At 41.0% G+C, this 27,767-nt stretch overlaps 1 protein-coding gene across 1 annotated transcript in view; it reads left to right on the top strand.

Moving 5' to 3' along the window:
* Positions 1 to 27,767, top strand: part of LOC139749126 (dnaJ homolog subfamily C member 17) — a 94,433-nt gene that overhangs the window by 33,320 nt on the left and 33,346 nt on the right. Inside the window, exons 3-4 of the mRNA XM_071662748.1 lie at positions 358 to 520; positions 9,048 to 9,148. Of these exons, the coding sequence (XP_071518849.1) occupies positions 358 to 520; positions 9,048 to 9,148 (264 nt within the window). The remainder of the gene's footprint in view (positions 1 to 357; positions 521 to 9,047; positions 9,149 to 27,767) is intronic.

The raw sequence follows: 27,767 nt of genomic DNA, 5'->3' as shown, positions 1-27,767 counted from the left end.
TTTTTGAAGCCCATAAATGCCACATGCAAATTCTTATGTTTCTGTAAGTATTTCTCACTCACATTCCTTAAAGCAAAGACCTGATCCACCCTTCCTTTACCACCCTGAAACTACACTGCTCCTCCCCAGTCTAATACTATGTACATGCATTCACTGTCTCAGTCACTATTCTCCTCTACATTTTACTAGGTACACTGAACAAACTTATTCCTCTGGGGTTTGAATGTAATAAAGGCCACAGTGAATTTTAATTTTACAATCCCAGTCCTCCCCATTAGTGTCTTTAGTGGCATTCATACCAAGCCATTATATGCTGTGTTGTACACATTTCTAAAAATTATGTCTTTTGATAATCAGGCACACGTAAAGCATATGACAAGGTGCTCAGGAGTCGAAAGGCAGCAGCTGTAAGGGCTCGTGAAAGTGATGCCAAAACACGAAAGCTTAGGACAGAGTTGGAGGATCGGGAACGACGTGCTCAGCAGGCCAGGGATCACCCACAGATATCAGAGGAAGAAAAGTTAGTAGCTTTATATATTGTAATGTTATGATCTTTTGCAGATCAAATTATATTCTAATAGAATATCTTTGAAAAATCTACTTTTGTGTTGTATACAGTATCACATAATTTCTCGCATATTATATTACTATCTATATATTTCTTTGTATATCTGACACATATATTTCTTTGTATATCTGACACTCATTCCCTTTGGGAACTCCCTCAAGGGGGTGACCACAGCAAAAGAGTTTCCATAACTGATGAACTCAGTGCTGTTTCATAGCCTTTAGTGCCTCATCCTTAACATGCCACTTGCAGAGGGTAATTCTAGGGCAGATGTTTCAGATGTTATATGATGTTCTTACTGACTTCTTCTACCTGATGTTCCTACTAACTACTACAACCCATTTTATCGGCCTGCTGTTCCTGCCTAATGTTCCAACCTACTACTTTTACCTAATTCTCCTGCCTAATCTTCCTACCCACTACTTCTACCCAATATTTCTACCTAATGCTGCAGCTTAATGTTCCTTCCTACTACTTCTATCACTTGCTCCTACCATTTTGCCAAAAGGCATATTAGATTAACCTGTAAGGATATTCGTCTTTGATATCTGCTTTTAGATTTTCTTGCATTTAGAGAGCATAGCATGCAGTATCTCTCAAGAAGTTTCAACAAACAGGTGTGATTTTACACGTTTCAATTTTAGCTCATTTTATTGTGTAGTGATGGTTCTTTAATGTTATATGAGAACTTAAGACATATCAATACATTGGTTGGTGTTTATTGTTTATAGGACTGCATGGGAGATCCATGATATACCTGCCATCAATTACATTGATTGCAATTTTCATATTGTACCCTATAATTTGAAAATGTTTTGCATATTGGTTAGTGTTCTTGACCTTGATTCATTCATGGGCTGTCCAGGGCCGAGCACATAGGTTCAAATCCTGGATGTGGTGGTTGGTCCACAGCCAAACTAACTGTTCATCCACCCCTAGGGTTTGGTCGATAAGATAGATACCTGGCTCATGCTAGTGAGAGACGAAATTGGAGGTGGAAGGATGTAGTGAAAAAGATTTTGAGCGATTGGGGCCTGAACATACAGGAGGGTGAGAAGCATGCAGGGAATAGAGTGAATTGGAACGATGCGGTTTACCAGGGTCGACGTGCTGTCAATGGACTGAGCCAGGGCTTGCGAAAGGTAGCATTTATGGATCTGGAGAAGACATATGATAGAGTTGATAAGAGATGCTCTGTGAAAGGTATTAAGAGTATATGGTTTGGGAGGTAAGTTGCTAGAAGCAGTGAAAAGTATTTATCGAGGATGTAAGGTGTGTGTACAAGTAGGAAGAGAGGAAAGTGATTGGTTCTCAGTGAATGTCGGTTTGCGGCAGGGATGCATGATGTCTCCATGGTTGTTTAATTTGTTTATGGATGGGGTTGTTAGGGAGGTGAATGCAAGAGTTTTGGAGAGAGGGGCAAGTATGCAGTCTGTTGGGAAGAGAGTCAGTTGTAGCTCGCTGGTGATACAGTGCTGGTGGCTGATTTGGGTGAGAAACTGCAGAAGCTGGTGACTGACTTTGGTAAAGTATGTGAAAGAAGAAAGCTGAGAGCAAATGTGAATAAGAGCCAGGTTATTAGGTATAGTAGGATTGAGGGACAAGGCAATTGGGAGGTAAGTATGAATGGAGAAAGACTGGAGGAAGTGAAGTGTTTTAGATATCTGGGAGTGGATTTAGCAGCGGATGGAACCATGGACGTGAGTCACAGGGTGGGGGCGAAGGTTATAGGAGCGTTGAAGAATGTGCGGAAGGTGAGAACATTATCTCGGAGAGCAAAAATGGGTATGTTTGGAGGAATAGTGGTTCCAACATTGTTTTGTGGTTGCGAGGCATGGGCCATAGATAGGATTGTGTGGAGGAGGGTGGATGTGTCGGAAATGAGATGTTTGAGGACAATATGTGGTGTGAGGTGGTTTGAAAGGGTAAGAGAGATGTGTGGTAATAAAGAGTGTGGTTGAGAGAGCAGAAGAGGGTGTATTGAAATGGTTTGGTCACATGGTGAGAATGAGTGAAGAAAGATTGACAAAGAGGATATATGTGTCAGAGGTAGAGGGAACAAGAAGTGGGAGACCGAATTAAAGATGGAAGGATGGAGTGAAAAAGATTTTGAGTGATCAGGGCCTGAACATACAGAAGGGTGAAAAGCGTGCAAGGAATAGAGTGAATTGGAACAATGTGGTATACTGGTGTCGACATGCTGTCAATGGATTGAAACAGGGCATGTGAAGCATCTGTGGAAAGGGAGCTGTGGTTTTGGTGCATTACACATGACAGCTAGAGACTGAGTGTGAACGAATGTGGCCTTTGTTGTCTTTTTCCTAGCGCTGCCTCGCACGCGTGTGGGAGAAGGGGGGTGCCATTTCATGTCTGACGGGATGGTGATCGGAGTGGATGAAGGCAGCAAGTATGAATATGTACATGTGTATATATGTATATGTCTTTGTATGTATATTTATGTATACATTGAAATGTATAGGTATGTATATGTGTGTGTGTGAGCACTTATGTATATACATGTGTATGTGGGTGGGTTGGGCCATTCTTTCGTCTGTTTCCTTGCATTACCTCACTAATGCGGGAGACAGCGATAAAGTATAATAGATGAAATATAAGATTAACAAAGACACTTGTTGGATGGTGTTCAGCAGAAGAGAGTTTACAAGAAAAAACATGAATCTTGGAAGTCAAATATTTTTGAAAGGCAAAGGATGGAGGAGTGGTCAGTACTGTTATTGTCTTCATTCCTCCCTCTGGTTGGCAATAAATTCATATGGGAACCCATAGATTCTCAGTACCCTATGAAGCTGAAGTTTAGAGGCAATAAACCCATGGAAATCTACCATGTTCATAAAAAAAATGAAACAGCATCACTACCCCCTGCTTCAGTGAGGTAGCACCAAGAAGACAGACAAAAAAGCCACATTCGTTCACACTCAGTCTCTTGCTGTCATGTGTAATGCACTAAAACCACAGCTCCCTTTCCACACCCAGGCCCCACAGACCTGTCCATGGTTTACCTCAGACGTTTCACATGCAGTGGTTCAGTCCATTGACAACTCATCAAGCCCAGTATACCACATTGTTCCAATTCACTCTATTTCTTGCATGCCTCTCACCCTCCTGTATGTTCAGGCCTTGATTGCTCAAAATCTTTTTCACTCCATCATTCCACCTCCAATTTGGTCTGCATCTCCTTCTTCCCTCCACCCCTGACACATATATCCTCTTTGTCAATCTTTCCTCACTCATTCACTCCAAATGTCCAAACCATTTCAACACACCCTCTTCTGCTCTCTCAACCACAATATTTTTATTTCTACACATCTCTCTTACCCTTTCATTACTTACTTGATCAAACCACCTCACACCACATAGTGTCCTTAGACATGTCATTTCCAACACATCCACCCTCCTTTGCACAACCCTGTTTATAGCCCATGCCTCGCAACCATATAACATTGTTGGAGTCCCTATTCCTTCAAGCATACCCATTTTTGCTTTCCGGGATAATGTTATCTCTTTCCACACATTCTTCGTTGCTTCCAGAGCCTTCACCCCCCTCCCCCACCCTGTGCCTCACTTCAGCTTCCATGGTTCCATTTGTTGCTAAGTGCACTCACAGATATCTAAAACACTTCACTTCCTCCAATTTTTCTCCATTCAAACTTACATCCAACTAACTTTTCCTTCACCCCTGCTGAACCTAATAACTTTGCTCTTATTCATATTTACTCTCAGTTTTTTTCCTTTCACACACTATTCCAAACTCAGTCACCAACTTCTGCAGTTTCTCACTTGAATCAGCCACCAGTGCTGTATCATCAGCGAACAACAACTGACTCATTTCCCAGGCCCTCTCATCCCAACAGACTGCATACTTGCCCCTCTCTCCAAAACTATTGCATTTACCTCCCTAATCACCCCGTCTATAAACACATTAAACATCCATGGTGACATCACACTCCCCTGCTGCATACTGACCTTCACTGGGAACCAGTCACTCTCCTCTCTTCCTACTCATTCACATGCTTTACATTTCTGATAAAAACTTTTCACTCCTTCTGGCAGTTTACCTCCCACACCATATACTCTTAAGACCTTTCACAAAGCATATCTATCAACCCTATCATATGCCTTCCCTAGATTGATAAATGCTACATACAAATCCATCTGATTTTCTAAGTATTTCTGACACACATCCTTCAAAGCAAACACCTGATCCATGCATACTCTACCACCTCTGAAACCACATTGTTCCTCCCCAATCTGATGCTCTGTACAAGTCTTTCTTAATATCTTTTTCTTTTTTTTTATGTAGAGACCCAGCTGTCATATGATATCATCACTAACCTAACTATTGCTAACAAGAGAGAGCTCTTGGGAAGCAACAGAACCAGTCCTTCAAATGACCTTTATTCCTCTAAAAGACTTGACTCTTTTTTTTTTTTTTTTATTCATGGTCTTTCCTGTGACCTCTCTTCTGTTGAATGCCGTCTGACTAGTACCATATATAATATATTACTCCTCCTGGAGACCCAGTTGTCTTGGGATATTTTCACTAGCCTTATCCACATCTACTGTCATCTTCACTTACAATTTTGTTCAATGGTTGAGAACTTTGAGCTGTAAAGGCTTATGTCATTTGGCCTAAGTTTTATCTAAGGACTACTGCTGTTCCCTTTTTTTCATAAATGTTTATTTGTTGTTTCCCACATTAGCATCAGGAACAGAAGAAAAGGCCTCATTTGCTTACATCCACTTTCTAGCTGTCATGTATAATGTACCAAAATCACAGTTCCCTATTCACAGCCAGACCCCACAGAACTTTCTGTGGTGTCTCCCGGCTGATTCACATGCCCTGTTTAAGTCCATTGGCAGTACATCGCCCCTTGTATACCACATTGCTGCAATTTACTCCATCCTGCAAATGCCTTTCACTCTCATGCATTTTCATGCCCTGAGCACTCAACATCTTTTTTGTTCCATCCTTCCATCTCCCCCTTCGTGACCCCTCCACTTCTGACACATACTGTATATCCTCTTTGTGAACCCCTCCTCACTCATTTACTCTAAGTCCAGATCATTTCAGCACACTTTCTTTTGCTCTCTCACCCATACTCTTCTCATTACCACACCTCTCTTTTACCCATTTACTACTTACTTGATCAACCCACCTCACAACACATCCTCAAACATTTCATTTCCAATACATCCACTTTCTTCCATTCATTTTCACCTATAGCCCATGCATTGCTTCCATACAGTGTCAATGGGGCTAATATACCTTCAGACATCCATTTCACCCTTGATGATAGTGGCCTCTCCTTTCACGCATTCCTCCATGCTCCCAGAATCTTTGCCCCCTTACTCAACCTATGACTCACTACTGCTTCCATGGTTCCTTTTGCTGCCATGACCACTTCCAGGTAACTATAAGATTTTACTTCCTCTAATTATTATTCCTTTAAGTTCACCCTAACTAACCTGTGTCTTTGCATTGTGACACCTTGTAACCTTGCTTTTATTCACATTTATTTTTATTATCTCCTTTCACACACTCTCCCAAACTCAAACACCAACTTCTGCAGTTTCTCATTCAAATCTGCCACTAATGCTGTGTCATCAGCAAACAACAGCTGACTCTCTTCCTTGCCCTCCCACCTCCCTATAGTCTGCATACTCGCCCTTTTTCCAAGACCCCTGGCATTCGTCTCCCTCATCACCCCATCCATAAACATATTAAACAGCCAAAGTGACATCACACATTAATCTTCACTTGGAGCCACTCATTCTCTCTACCTACTTGTACACATGACTTTCAATAAAAACTCCTCACTGCTTCTGATAGCTTTCCTCTTGCACCCTAGACTTGTAACACCTTCCACAGAACATCTCTATCGGTCTTTTCATATGCTTTCTCCACATCCATAAAAGCTGCTTGCAAATCCGCTTCTCAAAGCATTTCATATATTCATTCTTCAGAGCTAACATGATTCACACATCATCTACCAATCCTGAAACCTCATTTTTTCTCTCCAATCTGATTTGCAGTGCATGCCACCACCCTCTCAGTCACCAGTCTTCTATACAACTTTCCATGTTTTTTCAACAAAGTTGTGCTTCTATAATTCAGACTCTCACCTCTGTCCTCCTTGCTTTCATACTGTGGCTTACGTGCATTCTGCCAGTCCTCAGGCATCTCATCTTGATCCACACATACATTGAAAATCAAACCTAATCAATCAATAACACAGTCACCCCCTTTTTTTAAGAAATTCAGCTGCAGAAACATCCATTCCAGCCACCTTGTCACATTTCACCAAGGCTTTCTTCATGTCCTTTCTTCACCTGACTGCTTTCCATGACTATCTCACTATGCATACCTCATACACCCAAACACCTACATCTGCCACCCTATCATCAAACACATTCATCAGTCCTTCAAAGTACTTACTTCATTTCTTCACCTCATCACTGCCTAATACTACTTCATCATTGGCCCTCTTCACTGATTGTCCATTGTGTTCTCTTGTTTTTCTCGCACTTAACCTCCTTCCAAAACACCAACATATTTTCCATGAAGTTTGCTGATTCTTGCTCACCCTCAACTTTCATTTGCCCTCTCTTCCAACCCCTGTACCTACCTCTTGACCTTTTGCTGCTTTTTCTTGTACATCTCCCAGTCACTTCCACTCCTTCTCTAAAAGTACTGCTGATACACCTCTGTTCTCCCTCTTACAAGCAACTTTACTCCATTATCCCATCATTCTCTACCCTTTCTCATCTGCAAACCTCCCAGCTTCTGCATGCCTCACAGTTGTCTCACAGATGCAAGCACTGCTTCCCTAAATACCTTCTATTGCTAATCCTCTGCCCTAACTTTGTTTACTCTCACTTCTTGCCATTCTTTGCTCAGATTATCCTGGTATTTATTTACAAAAGTTTCTTTTCCAAGCTCAGTTTGACCATCACCTTCTCACCCCTATCATTTTCTTTTTTCCAAAAACCTCTACAAATATTCACCCTTGCCTCCACCAATTTATGATCAAACATCCCACCATCTGCCTGATCAGCTCATCTACAACCAGGAGCCTCTCTTTTGCATGCCTGTCAGTTAATATGTTATTCAGTAGTGCCTGCTTACCATCTTTCCTGCTCACCCATGTATACTTTTGTAAGTCCCTTTTTTTTAAACCAGGTATTCCTAATCACCAGTCCTTTTGCAACACACACCTCCACAAGTTGTTTGCCATTTTCATTTTGAGTACCCCATGCCCCCATTTATACCCTCAACTGTCACATTATCATCTTTGCATTTAAATCACCCCATTTTATTGCTCAGTCTCTTGCATCAAAATTGCTCAGTAATTAAAAAATTCAGTATTTCATTTAGGGTAGCTCCCCAAGGATAGCGAATTAGTGTGGTTGTACAGCATAAGTGATTGTAAGATTATTTATATAAAGTAAGGATAATACAGTAATGTACAACACCTTGAAGTATCTAAGAGTTGTGCTTCTCTTGACACTTTAACAGTGTGATGTAAAATTAGATAATGATGATGATATAATTAGGCTCCAAAAGCACTAATACCAGATTGCAAAATTAGCAATATTAACAGATTAGTTATAGATGAGTACAGTACTGGTTTATAGTATTCATGTGATGTACTTAGAAGTTAATTCATTTACTGTTTGTACCTAAAAACCTGGTTCCTATATTTTAGATCATTTGGACAATTGTTATTCAATGTGGCTTCCAAACATTACTGTTACGATTTCAAATTGAATATGGCAACATTTTAGAACTTTATTTAAGGGCCATATTATAAGACAGAAAGTACTGTTATGCATATGACTTATATGTTCTTTATACTGCACAGCCATAGCATATGATGAAATTAGAGCTAGAGGTATTGAAATAGGTTAAAAATAGTATTTTGTACACCAGGTCATAGAATCTGATTTAGAAATTTGATTTACAACTTTGGAACATGATATGAAGTGAAAAAATGGCATAAGTTCTGAATTTGTAAATACTGTATGAGAACTCAGAATCTTTCACTGATTGGTCACCATGGCCAGCATAGATACAGATTTTAGAGTTTGTGGAGTTAAGCATGCTTATGACTTCAAAAAAGGGAATCTTATGTGGACTTTGAATGTCACATACCACCCAGTATGATAATACTTTAAATGCCTTAGTTAACCATTAATGGCTTATGGTCAGATGTTGAAATGTAATGGATGTATGCAGTTGATTTTGATTGCCCTAACTTGGCATATAATGCTAACTTTTCATCAAATAATTATGGTAAGTCTGCATGAATACCAAGCACTTGCCACTCACTATTGCAATTAGCTGTATTAAATAGATGCATAACTTATTGCTGTAATGAAAAAGTAATTGTTCGAAAAGTTACTTTATTGAAGAATAAAAGAACATTTTAATTTAGTGTCATTCTGTATCACATCACAGACTTCGACGTGAATTAAAACGTTTGGAAGAAGAAGGTGAGAAACTCATTGAGGAAGAATTGGCTCGTGTTAACAGACAAGTGGAGAAAGAGCTGTCAAGAGGTAAGAACATGGTGAATATGTGCTTTGATCAGTTTTTAGCATTCAGATTTTTAATTTCTACGATATACTCATATGATTATGCTATATATTATTCTTGGGATATGGAATTCAGAATCTAACCCATGCCATAAGAAACAACTAACTGAGAATGGGGCTCAGGGCTGGCTAGCTTTCATTCTTGTATTAGCACTTTCCAAAAGCAGGAAAAGAAGAAAGAGCCTAGTAAGTTGTATGGGAGGGTGTTGATTAAGATCTTGAAGGCATATCCAGAGCTTCAGACTGGGGAGGAACAGTGTGGTTTCAGAAGTGGTACAGGATATGTGGATTAGGTATTTGCTTTAAAGAATGTGTGTGAGAAATACTTACAGAAACAGATAGATTTGTATGTGGAATTTGTGGATCTAGAGATAGCATATGACAAGGTTGATACAGAGGCCTTGTGGAAGGTCTTGAGGATACACAGTGTGGGAGGAAAGCTGCTAGGAGCATTGATTAAGATGTTGAAGGCATATCCAGAGCTTCAGACTGGGGAGGAACAGTGTGGTTTCAGAAGTAGTACAGGGTATGTGGATTAGGTGTTTGCTTTAAAGAATGTGTGTGATAAATACTTACAGAAACAGATAGATTTGTATGTGGAATTTGTGGATCTAGAGATAGCATATGACAGGGTTGATACAGTTGCCTTGTGGAAGGTCTTGAGGATACACAGTGTGGGAGGAAAGCTGGTAGGAGCAGTGAGAAATTTTTATCAAGAGTGAAAGGAATGTGTATGAATAGGAAGAGGATATATGATGTCACAATGGTTTTCTAACTGGCTTACATTGGGATGTTGCAGTCTGTAGGAATGAGAGGGCCTTGGAAGTAAGTCAGTTGTTGTTTGTTGATGATACAGCACTGATGGTAGATTCAAGTGGGATACTGCAAAAGTTGGTGACTGAGTTTGGAAGAGTGTGAAAGGAGGAAGTTGAGAGTGAATGTGAGTAAAAGAAAGGTTATTAAGTTTAGCAGGACAGAAGAAAAGGTTAGTTAGGGTGTTAGTTTTAATTGAGAAAACTTGGAGGAAGTGAAGTGTTTTAGATACTTGGGAGTGGATTGGAACCTTGGAAGCGGAAATGTGTCACAGAGTAAGTGATGGGATGAAGGTTCTTTGAGCACTGAAGAATGCATGGAAAGAGAGAACATTATCTGGATTGGCAACAGCGGTTATGTTTGAAGGCATAGTAGTCCCAACAACATTCCATGGATGTGAGATATGTTCAATATATTAGGTTGTGCAGAGGAGGATGGATGTGTTGGAAATTGAATGTTTGAGGGCAGTATGTAGTGCGAAGGTGGTTTGATCAAGTAAGTAATGAAAGGGTAAGAGAGAGGTGCTATGATAAGGATGTGGTTGAAAGAGCTTAAGAGGATGTGTTGAAATGGTTTGGAATTATGGAGAGAATGATTGAGGAAAGGTTGACAAAGAGGATCTTTGTGTCAGAGGTGGAGGGAACAAGAAGAATGGGGGGGACCAAACTAGAGATGAAATCAAGAGGGTGAAAGGTGTGCCGGGGATAGAACGAGTTGGAACAATGTGGAATATTAGGGTCCACATACTGCCAGTGGACTGAAACAGGGCATGTGAAGCATCTGGGGTAAACTGTGGAAATGTCTGTGGGGCCTGTTTGTGGAGTGGGAGCTGGTTAGTGCAGTACACATAACAACTATGGAATGGATGTGAGTGGAAGTGGCCTTTATGCATCTCTTCCTGGCACTAATGTGGGAAACGGCAATCAAGTATGAAAAAAGGAAAATTATATGATTATATATTATCACAAGTTGTTAGAAGCAGTGAAAAGTTTTTATCGAGGATGTAAGGCATGTGTACGTGTAGGAAGAGAGGAAAGTGATTGGTTCTCAGTGAATGTAGGTTTGCGGCAGGGGTGTGTGATGTCTCCATGGTTGTTTAATTTGTTTATGGATGGGGTTGTTAGGGAGGTAAATGCAAGAGTTTTGGAAAGAGGGGCAAGTATGAAGTCTGTTGGGGATGAGAGAGCTTGGGAAGTGAGTCAGTTGTTGTTCGCTGATGATACAGCGCTGGTGGCTGATTCATGTGAGAAACTGCAGAAGCTGGTGACTGAGTTTGGTAAAGTGTGTGGAAGAAGAAAGTTAAGAGTAAATGTGAATAAGAGCAAGGTTATTAGGTACAGTAGGGTTGAGGGTCAAGTCAATTGGGAGGTGAGTTTGAATGAAGAAAAACTGGAGGAAGTGAAGTGTTTTAGATATCTGGGAGTGGATCTGGCAGCGGATGGAACCATGGAAGCGGAAGTGGATCATAGGGTGGGGGAGGGGGCGAAAATTCTGGGGGCCTTGAAGAATGTGTGGAAGTCGAGAACATTATCTCGGAAAGCAAAAATGGGTATGTTTGAAGGAATAGTGGTTCCAACAATGTTGTATGGTTGTGAGGCATGGGCTATGGATAGAGTTGTGCGCAGGAGGATGGATGTGCTGGAAATGAGATGTTTGAGGACAATGTGTGGTGTGAGGTGGTTTGATCGAGTGAGTAACGTAAGGGTAAGAGAGATGTGTGGAAATAAAAAGAGCGTGGTTGAGAGAGCAGAAGAGGGTGTTTTGAAGTGGTTTGGGCACATGGAGATAATGAGTGAGGAAAGATTGACCAAGAGGATATATGTGTCGGAGGTGGAGGGAACGAGGAGAAGAGGGAGACCAAATTGGAGGTGGAAAGATGGAGTGAAAAAGATTTTGTGTGATCGGGGCCTGAACATGCAGGAGGGTGAAAGGAGGGCAAGGAATAGAGTGAATTGGAGCGATGTGGTATACCGGGGTTGACGTGCTGTCAGTGGATTGAATCAAGGCATGTGAAGCGTCTGGGGTAAACCATGGAAAGCTGTTTAGGTATGTATATTTGCGTGTGTGGACGTATGTATATACATGTGTATGGGGGGGTTGGGCCATTTCTTTCGTTTGTTTCCTTGCGCTACCTCGCAAACGCGGGAGACAGCGACAAAGTATAATAAAATAAAATAAATATTATCACAAGGGATATGGGATTCGGAATTCACCCCATGCAACTCTTGTTTGCCATAAGAAACAACTAACAGGGATTTAAGGTAAGGGCTGGATACTCTCCTATCTTGTATAATCACTTTCCAAAAGCAGGAAAAGAAGAATGAGCACAGTAAGGATTTCTCCTCAGAGGATCAAGCTGGGATATCTGAATGTACTGAGATGTAACCATGGTGAGAACAAGGGAGAGAATGATGAAAGGAACCTGTTCTGGGTCTGAGTTAAAAGGGAAGGGAGTTGAATGGTTTGAAAATATTTAGGGCGGATAAAACCTGCTGTGAAGAATGTATGTGAGAAATACTTAGAAAAACAGATGGATTTGTATGTAGCATTTATGGATCTGGAGAAGGCATACGATAGGGTGCATAAAGATGCTTTGTGGAAGGTTTTAAGAGTATATGGTGTGGGAGGTAAGTTGCTAGAAGCAGTGAAAAGTTTTTACCAAGGTTGTAAGGCATGTGTATCAGTAGGAAGAGAGGAAAATGATTGGTTTCCAGTGAATGTTGGTTTGCGGCAGGGATGCATGTTGTCTCCATGGTTGTTTGATTTATTTATGGATGAGGTGGATAGGGAGATAAATGCAAGAGTTTTGAAGATAGGGGCAAGTATGCAGTCTGTTGTGGATGAGAGGGCTTAGGAAGTTAGTCAATTGTTGGTCGCTGATGTTACAGTGCTGGTGGCTGATTCGGGTGAGAAACTGCAGAAGTTGGTGACTGAGTTTGGTAAAGTGTGTGAAAGAAAAAAGTTGAGAGTAAATGTGAATAAGAGCAAGGTTATCAGGTTCAGTAGGATTGAAGGACAAGTTAAATGGGAGGTAAGTTTGAATGGAGAAAGACTGGAGGTAGTGAAGTGTTTTAGATATCCGGGAGTGGACTTAGCAGTGGATGGAACCATGGAAGCAGAAGTGAGTCACAGGGTGGGGGAGGAGGCGAAGGGTCTGGGAGCACTGAAGAATGTGTGGAAGGCGAGAACGTCATCTTGGAGAGCAAGAATGGGTATGTTTGAAGGAATAGTGGTTCCAACAATGTTATATGGTTGCAAGGCATGGGCTATAGATAGGGTTGTTGGAGGAGGGTGGATGTGTTGGAAATGAAATGTTTTAGGACAATATGTAGTGTGAGGTGGTTTGATTAAGTAATGAAAGGGTAAGAGAGATGTGTGGTAATAAAAAGAGTGGTTGAGAGAGCAGAAGAGGATGTGTTGAAATGGTTTGGACACATGGAGAGAATGAGTGAGGAAAGATTGACCAAGAGGATATATGTGTCAGAGGTGGAGGGAAGGAGAAGCGGGAGACAAATTGGAGGTGGAAAGATGGAGTGAAAAAGATTCTGAGCGATCGGGGCCTGAACATACAGGAGGGTGAAAGGCATGCAAGGAATAGAGTGAATTGGAATGATGTAGTATACCAGAGTGGACATGTTGTCAATGGATTGAACCGGGGCATTTGAAGCATCTGGGGTAAATCGTGGAAAGGTCCGTGGGGCCTGGATGTTGAAAAGGAGCTGTGGTTTCGGTGCATTACACATGACAGCGAGACTTGAGTGTGAATGATTGTGCCCTTTTTTGTCCATTCCTGGCACTGCCTCGCTGGAGGAGGGGGGATACTATTTCGTGTGTGGCAGGGTGGCGATGGGAATGGATGAAGGCAGCAAGTATGGATATGTACATGTGTATATATGTATATGTGTGTATACGTTGAAGTTTATATGTGTATGTGCATGTGTGGGCGTTTATGTATATACATACGTATGTGGGTGGGTTGGGCCATTCCTCGGGAGATGGCAGTTAAGTATAATAAATAAATAAATGAATAAATGAATGAATCTGGGATCAGTGAGAGGGCAAGTGCAAAGGAGATGGTAGCTCTTTTGATAAATGCATTGGAGTGTAAGGAAGTGAGTTCATGATTGATGTGGGCTAGAATGAAAGTAGACTATAATTGACTGTGCATAAGCACCAAGTAGTGACAGGAATTAAGAAGAAAGGAGTTCATTTTAGGAGGAGCTCTGTGAGGGCTTTGATAGTTTAGAGGTATGGGAATGAATTTTGGTGCAAGGGGTTCTGAACGCATGAATAGGTAATGTGGATATTGAAGGTATAGAAGAGGGTCATGGGTATAAGTGATAATGATGATGAGCTTGTTGAATTATGTACTGAAAGAGGAATGGTGATTGGGAGTACAATAGGGGATTTTAAAAGAATTGCATACATGAATACATATGGTTGTTTGGAGCTTGAGGTAACTGTTTTTTATTGGATTATGTGGTTATTATCAGGCTCCAACTGGAAGAGGTTATACCACAAGTGGAACATCATCTTTGTTAAAGCTGTATCATCGGATGAAGAATCTCATTAAAGAACTTCTCACTTTAAAGAATTGTACATTTACTAGAGGTAGTGCAGCCTTGGGCTGCAGGAGTTTTTAAAAAGTCCTATGTAATACCAGGACTCTCATAGAAATTGGTCCTGAGGTAATTGTGAATAAATTAATAAGATTTGATTATATGCTAATTGACAGGCAAGCAAAGGAGAGGTTTTTGGAGATTCACTGTTCTTAGAGGGGCTGTAGGTTGGTTGTCTGACAATTTCTTGGTGGACATGAGTGTGTAAGTCATTGTTGTTTAAGGAAAAAGGAAACAGTGTGTGATATATGTGGTTAGAGTGAGTCAGCTTGGGAAAGAGACCTTTGTGCAGAAGTTCCAAGAGATGTGTGAGTAGTAGATAAGAATGAGAAGATTGGAAAGTATTTAGGGAAGCATTGCTTACATATGATGGTGAAGTGTTTTATGTGTGGAAGGTGAGATGTGGACAAATGAAAAAGGATTGTGAGTAGTGAAATAAGAGAGTCAAATTGCTAGTGGAGAAGGAAGAGGAGTATGGACAGTATCTGCAGGATGTCCCTATCCTTTCATCCCCTGGTACCTCCTCTCACTAGTCCTGTGCCCCTCCATGGAATCTTTTTTGCATTGTCTGAAAAGTACTGCTTTCTCTAGACTCAGACATGGCTCATGGATTACATGGCATCTATACCCATGTACTGAAAGTATGCTTCCAAACTTGCACCTGTGCTTGCCCATCTGTTGTGCATGTTTGAAAATCAGAACTTTTCTTTCTTTTCTTTCTTCATGAAAACATGCATTGGTACATCCCATCGCAAAGAATGAGGAGCGTTCCTATCCCTCTAGCTGTTATCCAGATACTCTGATTTTAATCTGTCTACTTATATCTCTGATGCCCATTACCTCTGGGAACTCCCTTCAAGGGGGTGGCCACAGCAGTAGAGTTTCCACTTATCCCTGTTGTTATATGTCTCCCTCACATACATCATTTCTGTTCCTTTAGTACTCTTCCATTCTGTTTCCCTGTGTCACAGGTGGCCTTCCTCTTATGCCAACCCCTTCAATCATACTATCATACACTCTCCTTTTAAACTTCCTTTCTTGCTTTCTTTCCACATGCCCAAACCACCTCAAAGTATTATGTATCACTATTTCAACCACTTCACAATTCATTCCTCTTGCATTCCCTGCCCTACCACATCTCTCATACACTCCCTCATTTGTTTCTTCTTTTCATTTAGTCATAGCCCATGCTCCTCTAAAAAAGCTCACTTCCACAGTCTGGATTCTTGACATATGTGACTCATTCCTTGTCTCTGTTTTGGCTGCATAGGTCAATGTTGGGAAGACTGTGCTGTCCCTTAATCCTTTCTTCACTTCTGTACTTACACCTCTGTCAAGGGATCCAGTGATTCTTCTACCCTGTACTGCACTCTCCCTAATCTCTCCTTCCATATCATTAAGCTTACCCAAGATGGCTCCTAAATACTTAAATTCTTTCACCTCTTCCAGTCTTTCTCCCCCATATCTATAACACAGTACACTTTCTTTCACTCTGTAGAGTTTTGCAAAATCTATACTTTCACTGTGTTTCCTTTTCAGCACCATTACTTTATTTTAATTTACATATGGATAGAGTTGTGCGCAGGAGGATGGATGTGCTGGAAATGAGATGTTTGAGGACAATGTGTGGTGTGAGGTGGTTTGATTGAGTAAGTAATGTAAGGGTAAGAGAGATATGTGGAAATAAAAAGAGCGTGGTTGAGAGAGCAGAAGAGGGTGTTTTGAAATGGTTTGGGCACATGGAGAGAATGAGTGAGGAAAGATTGACCAAGAGGATATATGTGTCGGAGGTGGAGGGAACGAGGAGAAGTGGGAGACCAAATTGGAGGTGGAAAGATGGAGTGAAAAAGATTTTGTGTGATCGGGGCCTGAACATGCAGGAGGGTGAAAGGAGGGCAAGGAATAGAGTGAATTGGATCGATGTGGTATACCGGGGTTGACGTGCTGTCAGTGGATTGAATCAGGGCATGTGAAGCGTCTGGGGTAAACCATGGAAAGCTGTGTAGGTATGTATATTTGCGTGTGTGGACGTATGTATATACATATGTATGGGGGTGGGTTGGGCCATTTCTTTCGTCTGTTTCCTTGCGCTACCTCGCAAACGCGGGAGACAGCGACAAAGCAAAAAAAAAAAAAAATAATAATTTCAGTTGCCTGCACTTGCTCTCTTCGTAAAACACACTTACAACCTTTTGCAACTCTTCTGCATTCTCAACAAACAACACTGTATCATTTGCAAACAGGTTTGGCACAAGCTATCATACCTCACAACCATAGTCCATCTCTGTTTTGTTTTCATATCTCTTATGACTCCATCCACATAGATGTTAAAAAGCCACAGTGACATCACACAACCCTGCCTCATACCCACATGTATAATGAAATTTCTACTCAACTCTGCATTCACTCTTACACAAGCATTTGCATTTGTTTCATGTGTAGGTTTTCATGCCATCAAACATTTGTCCCTACCAAATATATCCTTAACGCATCTCATAAGTCATTTCACCTGATTCTGTCATGCACTCTTCAGATCCAGGAAAGCTGCATACAGCTTCTTACATTTTCCTCGATACATTTCCTCTGTCATTTTCACCTCAAAATTCTGATTAATACATCCCCTACTTTTTTTTTAACCCCCTTGCTCCTCACTTATTCTGCATTCAATCATTTCCATCTCTTTATCAATCTCTGCTCTTGCATATGCATTTCCTTGTATGTATATTTAACAGACTTTTTCCCAAATGATTGTTACGTGCCTCCTTAGCACCTTTCCGTTTGAATAAAGGAACAATGATAGCTTTCACCCAATCCACCTGACTGTCATGCACTCTTCAGATCCAGGAAAGCTGCATACAGCTTCTTACATTTTGCTCGATACATTTCCTCTGTCATTTTCACCTCAAAATTCTGATTAACACATCGCCTACTTTTTTTTTTTAAACCCCCTTGCTCCTCACTTATTCTGCATTCAATCATTTCCATCACTTTATCAATCTCTGCTCTTGCATATGCATTTCCTTGTATGTATATTTAACAGACTTTTTCCCCTATGATTATTACATGCCTCCTTAGCACCTTTCCCTTTGAATAAAGGAACAATGATAGCTTTCACCCAATCTTCAGGCACAACCTTTTGCTTCCATTCTAAATTGCATGTCAAATGCATCCACTCTATCACACTCTTTTCACCACACTTTAACCATAATCCTATCCACTCCAGATGCCTTTCTTACCTTCAGCCTCATTATTGCCCTTTTTTAACACCTTTCTTGCTATAGGCCCTTGAACCTGTATAATTTTCCTTCCATCCTCCATACCCATGCATATAACAACTGCTGCTTCACCTTCTCCCACATTCATCAATTCTTCAAAATACCCATTCTGCTTTTCTTTCACTTCCTTCTTTTGATTCAGTTCCTATCCTTCCTTACTTGCATTAATATTTCCACTCTTACATCCTCCTCTTTCCTTTTTCACCCCCTTTCAGTACAATTTTTTATTTTACCTAAACTTATCACCCAACTTTCTACCAAAATCTTCATATGCTCGTCCTTTGCTTTCTGCTGTCAGTTTCTTAACTTTCTGCTTACACATCTCATATTTTTCCCTCTTTTGCTGAACTTACACTTGTACATTCCTTTCGAACAGTCAACCATGTGCCCTTTTCTTCTCTTTTACGGTATTTCCAGTCTCATCTGTCCACCATACATTTCCCTTTTTATTCTTATATCCCATGGCCTTGTATCCAACCACTAAGAATTTTAAAAACTTAATTCACACATGACTACATCCCTACATCTAAACATTCAGTTATCCTCCTTTTATATTCCTCCTTGCATTTTTTCTGATTCATCTCATATGCCAATACTTATACCTCTCTATTCTTCCTTACACCATACCTCTGCTTCTCCCTGATCATCACCTTCACTAGAACCACAAAATGGTCAAAGTCTCCAAAGAATCCTCCCACAGCTCTAGCATCCAGCACAGCTTTTCTTAATGTTTCATTCAGTACCACATAATCAGTCAAACTCCTTTATTCTTCTCCTCCATAATTGTTCATACATGTATACCGGAGGATCATCTTAAGCTAAAAAAAGGTTTTTCAAGGAATAAACCCGTCTCATCTTAGACACCCACAAGATAGCTTCCATTCTCATTTACTCCAGGCACTCCCCATTTACCAACTATCTAACCAGTTTCATTACATCTCACCTTTGCATTTAAATCATCCATCATAATCAGCTTTCTCTCCTTCTCAAAGTTCTCCAGAAATTTGCAGAATACTTTAATCACTCCTCAGTTCCCAAGTCCTGAGATTTCTTGAATCTCACGGCTTTCTTTCAAGTCATCAGCATGACTTTTTTAGGGAAAGATTAATTAGCAATAACTTTTCCTATCTTTTGATGTTTGGATATCCTCTGGAGAGTTCTGGAGAATCTTATATGGTACCTTTTATCCCTGGGGATAGGGGAGAAAGAATACTTCCCACGCATTCCTCATGTGTCGTAGAAGACGACTAAAGGGTGACGGGAGCGGGGGGCTAGAAACCCTCCCCTCCTTGTATTTTAACTTTCTAAGAGGGGAAACAGAAGAAGGAGTCACGCGGGGAGTGCTCATCCCCCTCGAAGGCTCAGATTGGGGTGTCTAAATGTGTGTGGATGTAACCAAGATGAGAAAAAAGGAGAGATAGGTAGTATGTTTGAGGAAAGGAACCTGGATGTTTTGGCTCTGAGTGAAATGAAGCTCAAGGGTAAAGGGGAAGAGTGGTTTGGGAATGTCTTGGGAGTAAAGTCAGGGGTTAGTGAGAGGACAAGGGCAAGGGAAGGAGTAGCACTACTCCTGAAACAGGAGTGGTGAGAGTATGTGATAGAGTGTAAGAAAGTAAACTCTGATATGGGTAAAACTGAAAGTTGATGGAGAGAGATGGGTGATTATTGGTGCATATGCACCTGGGCATGAGAAGAAAGATCATTAGAGGCAAGTGTTTTGGGAGCAGCTGAATGAGTGTGTTAGTGGTTTTGATGCATGAGACCAGGGTATAGTGATGGGTGATTTGAATGCAAAGGTGAGTAATGTGGCAGTTGAGGGAATAATTGGTATACATGGGGTGTTCAGTGTTGTAAATGGAAATGATGAAGAGCTTGTAGATTTATGTGCTGAAAAAGGACTGGTGATTGGGAATACCTGGTTTAAAAAGAGAGATATACATAAGTATACGTATGTAAGTAGGAGAAATGGCCAGAGAGCGTTATTGGATTACGTGTTAATTGATAGGCGCGCAAAAGAGAGACTTTTGGATGTTAATGTGCTGAGATGTGCAACTGGAGGGATGTCTGATCAGTATCTTGTGGAGGGGAAGGTGAAGATTTGTAGAGGTTTTCAGAAAAGAAGAGAGAATGTTGGGGTGAAGAGAGTGGTGAGAGTAAGTGAAATTGGGAAGGAGACTTGTGTGAGGAAGTACCAGGAGAGACTGAGTACAGAATGGAAAAAGGTGAGAACAAAGGAGGTAAGGGGAGTGGGGGAGGAATGGGATGCATTTAGGGAAGCAGTGATGGCTTGCGCTAAAGATGCTTGTGGCATGAGAAGAGTGGGAGGTGGGCAGATTAGAAAGGGTAGTGAGTGGTGGGATGAAGAAGTAAGATTATTAGTGAAAGAGAAGAGAGAGGCATTTGGACGATTTTTGCAGGGAAATGATGTAAATGAGTGGGAGATGTATAAAAGAAAGAGGCAGGAGGTCAAGAGAAAGGTGCAAGAGGCGAAAAAGAGGGCAAATGAGAGTTGGGGTGAGTGAGAGAGTATCATTAGATTTTAGGGAGAATAAAAAGATGTTTTGGAAGGAGGTAAATAGAGTGCGTAAGAAAAGGGAACAAATGGGAACTTCAGTGAAGGGGGCTAATGGGGAGGTGATAACAAGTAGTGGTGATGTGAGAAGGAGATGGAGTGAGTATTTTGAAGGTTTGTTGAATGTGTTTGATGATAGAGTGGCAGATATAGGGTGTTTTGGTCGAGATGGTGTGCAAAGTGAGAGGGTTAGGGAAAATGAATGGGTAAACAGAGAAGAGTTAGTAAAAGCTTTGCGGAAGATGAAAGCTGGCAAGGCAGCGGGTTTGGATGGTATTGCAGTGGAATTTATAAAAAAAAGGGGTGACTGTATTGTTGACTGGTTGGTAAGGTTATTTAATGTATGTATGAGTCATGGTGAGGTGCCTGAGGATTGGTGGAATGCTTGCATAGTGCCATTGTACAAAGGCAAAGGGGACAAAGGTGAGTGCTCAAATTACAGAGGTATAAGTTTGTTGAGTATTCTTGGTAAATTATATGGGAGGGTATTGATTGATAGGGTGAAGGCATGTACAGAACATCAGATTGGGGAAGAGCAGTGTGGTTTCAGAAGTGGTAGAGGATGTGTGGATCAGGTGTTTGCTTTGAGGAATGTATTGAGAAATACTTAGAAAAGCAAATGGATTTGTATGTAGCATTTATGGATCAGGAGAAGGCATATGATAGAGTTGATAGAGATGCTCTGTGCAAAGTATTAAGGATATATGGTGTGGGAGGCAAGTTGTTAGAAGCAGTGAAAAGCTTTTATCGAGGATGTAAGGCATGTGTACGTGTAGGAAGAGAGGAAAGTGATTGGTTCTCAGTGAATGTAAGTTTGCGGCAGGGGTGTGTGATGTCAAAATGGCTGTTTAATTTGTTTATGGATGGGGTTGTTAGGGAGATGAATGCAAGAGTTTTGGAAAGAGGGGCAAGTATGCAGTCTTTTGTGGATGAGAGAGCTTGGGAAGTGAGTCAGTCGTTGTTCACGGATGATACAGTGCTGGTGGCTGATTCATGTGAGAAACTGCAGAAGCTGGTGACTGAGTTTGGTAAAGTGTGTGAAAGAAGAAAGTTGAGAGTAAATGTGAATAAGAGCAAGGTTATTAGGTACAGTAGGGTTGAGGGTCAAGTCAATTGGGAGGTAAGTTTGAATGGAGAAAAACTGGAGGAAGTGAAGTGTTTTAGATATCTGGGAGTGGATTTGGCAGCGGATGGAACCATGGAAGCGGAAGTGAACCATAGGGTGGGGGAGGGGGCGAAAATTCTGGGAGCGTTGAAGAATGTGTGGAAGTCGAGAACATTATCTTGGAAAGCAAAAATGGATATGTTTGAAGGAATAGTGGTTCCAACAATGTTGTATGGTTGCAAGGCGTGGGCTATGGATAGAGTTGTGCGCAGGAGGGTGGATGTGCTGGAAATGAGATGTTTGAGGACAATATGTGGTGTGATGTGGTTTGATCGAGTAAGTAATAATAGGGTAAGAGAGATGCGTGGTAATAAAAAGAGTGTTGTTGAGAGAGCAGAAGAGGGTGTTTTGAAATGGTTTGGTCACATGGAGAGAATGAGTGAGGAAAGATTGACCAAGAGGATATATGTGTCAGAGGTGGAGGGAACGAGAAGTGGGAAACCAAATTGGAGGTGGAAAGATGGAGTGAAAAAGATTTTGAGTGATCGGGGCCTGAACATGCAGGAGAGCGAAAGGTGTGCAAGGAATAGAGTGAATTGGAACGATGTGGTATACCAGGGTCGACATGCTGTCAATGGATTGAACCAGGGCATATGAAGCATCTGGGGTAAATCATGGAAAGTTGTGTGGGGCCTGGATGTGGAAAGGGAGCTGTGGTTTTGGTGCATTATTACATGACAGTTAGAGACTGAGTGTGAACGAATGTGGCCTTTGTTGTCTTTTCCTAGCGTTACTTCGCACACATGAGGGGGAAGGGGGTTGTTATTTCATGTGTGGCAAGGTGGCGATGGGAATGAATAAAGGCAGACAGTATGAATTATGTACATGTGTATATATGTATATGTCTGTGTGTGTATATATATGTATACATTGAGATGTATAGGTATGTATATTTGTGGGTGTGGATGTGTATGTATATACATGTGTATGTGGGTGGGTTGGGCCATTCTTTCATCTGTTTCCATGTGCTACCTCGCTAACGCGGGAGACAGCAACAAAGCAAAATAGGTAATAAATAACCTTTTGATATATTAAAAGATTTTAACAGGGATGGAACTGGTGTCTCATCTCCAAGCTCCCCTCCTTTGGCTTCCCTTTCTCTCTTTGTTTTCTCATGTCTGTTCTCTTAGGTCAGTCTGTCTCTATAGTTGTTGATGAATTAGTTTCTCCCTCATTCTGCATCAACAGCAATAGCCATCAAGGTTCTGCCCTGTCTCCTACTCCCTCTGCCTTTTTTTGTAGATGATTTCCTTTTTTCAGCAAATAACCAGATACACTGATTTGCTGATGACTCAACACTGCATTGCTCTACTTCCTTCAAATCTGCATCATCGTTTCACACTTGATCTGCACCATGTCTCAACACAACTTCTGTAAACTCAGGCTGGGACAGGATATCTAAATGGGATAAAGGAACTGGTGAAGTTTAATGCCTCCAAAACAATATTTCTGCCCATCTCTGTTTAAAATACCCCTCATAACTTTACTTCTTTTGGTGGATCTGTGATTCTGCTATTTAACATAATGAAAGTACTTTATGTCACTGCATCATGTTACCTCTATCTTGAAAACCTAGCATTACACAAATAGTTAAGTCTGTGTTTAAGAAACTGGGAGCCCTGTTTAGATGCTGTAAATTCTTTTTTTCTGAACAGTTGCTCTGTTTATACAAATGACTGATTTGACCTTGTATGAAGTGGTTTGCTTTCCCTCTAGTATAGATATTCCATTGCTTTTTGTTCCTAAGTGCTGGATGCTTGCATGCCTTTACTAATTGCTGGACCATATATTATTTAGGAAACTGCTGCATTACATAATTACTTTGTTACCACTGGCAGCTCAGAGATGGGCCTTTTTGACATCTTTTTCTTTCCCCACATGTCAAAACTTTGAAAGTTTCAACACCTTTATGTCCTTCCTAGCAACTCATACCTGGCCCTTTTTGAAAGTAGGTTTTCCATTTCCTCCTGAATTTATTGAATATTTTTTTCTAATTCTTATTTTTCCTTGTCATTGCTCTTCTTCATACCTAAATTATGGCCTTCCTTTGATATGGACTTTAGTCCATGGCCAGAGATTCCAACTTAAAAGAAAAAAAGGGAAAGAGTGTGAGTGATTAGGAGTAAAATACAGGAGAAAGTGGCAGGAGGTAATGAGAAAGATACAAGAGCTGAAAATCAGGGAAATGGGAGATGGGGTGAGAGAGAATCTTGGAACTTTAGAGAGAATTAGAAAATGTCTTGAAGGAGGTGAATAGTTTTAGGAAAACAATAACACAGTTAGGGGTGACAGTAAGGGGAACTGATAAAGTGGTAATAGGCAAAGAAGAGATGGAAAGTTTAATGTGTATGACTGATCAGTTTGTTAGATGATAGGGTGGATGATATGGTGTGTTTCACTTGAGGTGGTATGCAGAGTGAGAGAGAGTCATTGTGAATGGGATGGTAAAAAGATAGTGGTTGGTGAAAGCCTTTCATAAGTTGATGGATGAATAGCTGGGTTGACTGTGGACTGACTGCCACAACGAGGATGTGAACGTATGTGCCCTACCCTGGATGGTCCATGAATGCGTGACAGTCAGAAATGCTAACTGCTACACCAAGGAAATCCATGATTGCTTCACAAATTTTATGCCTTGTCTATTTGTGTTATTCATCCTTGGTTGCTCTTTTTTCATTTCATAGTTTTTACCTTTCTCCTCCTATAGGCAGTAATCAATTTTTCATCTGCTGTTCCTCTTATTATTATATTCAGTTGGTCTATTGTGTATATTTCATTTCTCTTTGATTTTTCTACTGCTTTTAGATAGCCTGTTGGTAAAATTTCATCCATTTTATAATGTTTTCCCTTTCCATTTTTAACGTCATATTTCTTGTCAGAGAATAGGTAGAAAAAGCTTTGCGGAAGATGAAAGCCGGCAAGGCAGCAGGTTTGGATGGTATTGCAGTGGAATTTATTAAAAAAGGGGGTGACTGTATTGTTGACTGGTTGGTAAGGTTATTTAATGTATGTATGACTCATGGTGAGGTGCCTGAGGATTGGCGGAATGCGTGCATAGTGCCATTGTACAAAGGCAAAGGGGATAAGAGTGAGTGCTCAAATTACAGAGGTATAAGTTTGTTGAGTATTCCTGGCAAATTATATGGGAGGGTATTGATTGAGAGGGTGAAGGCATGTACAGAGCATCAGATTGGGGAAGAGCAGTGTGGTTTCAGAAGTGGTAGAGGATGTGTGGATCAGGTGTTTGCTTTGAAGAATGTATGTGAGAAATACTTAGAAAAGCAAATGGATTTGTATGTAGCATTTATGGATCTGGAGAAGGCATATGATAGAGTTGATAGAGATGCTCTGTGGAAGGTATTAAGAATATATGGTGTGGGAGGCAAGTTGTTAGAAGCAGTGGAAAGTTTTTATCAAGGATGTAAGGCATGTGTACGTGTAGGAAGAGAGGAAAGTGATTGGTTCTCAGTGAATGTAGGTTTGCGGCAGGGGTGTGTGATGTCTCCATGGTTGTTTAATTTGTTTATGGATGGGGTTGTTAGGGAGGTGAATGCAAGAGTTTTGGAAAGAGGGGCAAGTATGAAGTCTGTTGGGGATGAGAGAGCTTGGGAAGTGAGTCAGTTGTTGTTCGCTGATGATACAGCACTGGTGGCTGATTCATGTGAGAAACTGCAGAAACTGATGACTGAGTTTGGTAAAGTGTGTGAAAGAAGAAAGTTAAGAGTAAATGTGAATAAGAGCAAGGTTATTAGGTACAGTAGGGTTGAGGGTCAATTCAGTTGGGAGGTGAGTTTGAATGGAGAAAAACTGGAGGAAGTGAAGTGTTTTAGATATCTGGGAGTGGATCTGGCAGCGGATGGAACCATGGAAGTGGAAGTGGATCATAGGGTGGGGGAGGGGGCGAAAATTCTGGGGGCCTTGAAGAATGTGTGGAAGTCAAGAACATTATCTCGGAAAGCAAAAATGGGTATGTTTGAAGGAATAGTGGTTCCAACAATGTTGTATGGTTGCGAGGCGTGGACTATGGATAGAGTTGTGCGCAGGAGGATGGATGTGCTGGAAATGAGATGTTTGAGGACAATGTGTGGTGGGAGGTGGTTTGATCGAGTAAGTAACGTAAGGGTAAGAGAGATGTGTGGAAATAAAAAGAGCGTGGTTGAGAGAGCAGAAGAGGGTGTTTTGAAATGGTTTGGTCACATGGAGAGAATGAGTGAGGATAGATTGACCAAGAGGATATATGTGTTGGAGGTGGAGGGAACGAGGAGAAGAGGGAGACCAAATTGGAGGTGGAAAGATGGAGTGAAAAAGATTTTGTGTGATCGGGGCCTGAACATGCAGGAGGGTGAAAGGAGGGCAAAGAATAGAGTGAATTGGAGCGATGTGGTATACCGGGGTTGACGTGCTGTCAGTGGATTGAATCAAGGCATGTGTATGGGGGTGGGTTGGGCCATTTCTTTCGTCTGTTTCCTTGTGCTACCTCGCAAACGCGGGAGACAGCGACAAAGCAAAAAAAAAAAAAAAAATTCTTGTCAGGTATTTTAGATTTCATTTCAATCTGTATAGTATTATGGTCCAATAGGTCAAGGATTTATTTTTATTCCTCTGTGTGCCTTCATGTATATTTATCAAACCTTTTGTTGCTTACTAGAATATGTTTTACTGTTTTGATTATTTCTACCCCATGTATACTCCCCAGTACAGTCTGGATCATTATTTGATATTATTAATTTTTGGTTCTCCATCCAAGTTAAAACGATCTGCCCAATGCTGTTGATATGCTGTGTACCTGTATAACCAGCATGTCCATTGAAATCTCCAAAGATCAGTTGTTCATCTTGTATATTCTCAATGTATATTTCTATCTCTTCGTTTATTCTTTTTCTTTGCTTATCATTCACTGATACATACACCAGAATTTAGTTTACATAAGTTCTTCCCTTGGGATAAGGGAGAAAGAATACTTCCCACGTATTCCCCGCATGTCGTAGAAGGCAACTAAAGGGGGGGGGGCTGGAAACCCCCCCACCTCCTCTTATTTAGATTTCTAAAAAGGGAAACAAGGAGTCAAGTGGGGGAGTGCTCATCCTCCTTGAAGGCTCAGATTGAGGTGTCTGAATGTGTGTGGATGTAACCAAGGTGAGAAGAAAGGAGAGATAGGTAGTATGTTTGAGGAAAGAAACCTGGATGTTCTGGCTCTGAGTGAAATGAAGCTCACGAGAAAGGGGTAAAGAGGACTAGTGGTTTGGGAAAGTCTTGTGAGTAAAGTTGGGTTGGTGAGAGGACAAGAGCTGAGGAAGGAGTATCACTACTCCTGAAGCATGACTTGTGGGAGTATGTGATAGAGTTTAAGAAAGTAAATTATAGATTGATGTGGGTAAAACTGAAAGTGGAGTGAGTAATGTGGCAGTTAAGGGTATAATTGGTGAACGTGGGGTGTTTGGTGTTGTAAATAGAAATGGTGAAGAGCTTGTGGATTTATGTGCTGAAAAAAGACTGGTGATTGGGAATACCTGGTTTAAAAAGAGAGATATACATAGGTGTACTTATGTGAGTAGGAGAGATGGTTAAAGGGCATTATTGGATTACCTGTTAATTGATAGGCATGTGAAAGGGAGATTTTTGGATGTTAATATGCTGAGAGGGGCAGCTGGAGGGATGTCTGATCGCTAGCTTGTGGGAGTGAAGGTGAAGATTTGTAGAGTTCAAAAAAGAAGAGTTGGGGAGAAGAGAGTGGTGAGAGTAAATGAGCTTGGAAAGGAGATATGTGTGAGGAAGTACTAGGAGAGATTGAGTGTAGAATGGAAAGAGGTGAGCAAATGACATGAGGGGAGTGGGTGAGGAATGGGATGTATTTAGGGAAACAGTGATGGTTTGTACAAAAGATGCACGTGGCATGAGAAAGGTGGGAGGTGGTTAGATTTGAAAGAGTAGTGAGTGGTGTGATGAAGAAATAAAGTTGTTAGTGAAAGAGAAAAAAGAGGCATTTGGATGATACTTGCAGATAAGTAGTGCAAATGAGTGGGAGATGTATAAAAGAAAGTGGCAGGAGGTCAAGTGAAAGGTGCAGTGGTTGAAAAAGAGGGCAAAAGAGAGTTGGGGCATGAGAGTATCATTAAATTTCAGAGAGAATAAAAAGATG

This window comes from Panulirus ornatus, chromosome 6, assembly GCF_036320965.1.
Source record: "Panulirus ornatus isolate Po-2019 chromosome 6, ASM3632096v1, whole genome shotgun sequence".
Taxonomy (NCBI): Eukaryota; Metazoa; Arthropoda; class Malacostraca; order Decapoda; family Palinuridae; genus Panulirus; species Panulirus ornatus.
The sequence above is the reverse complement of the archived record's forward strand: the minus strand, read 5'-3'. Positions and strand labels throughout refer to the sequence as shown.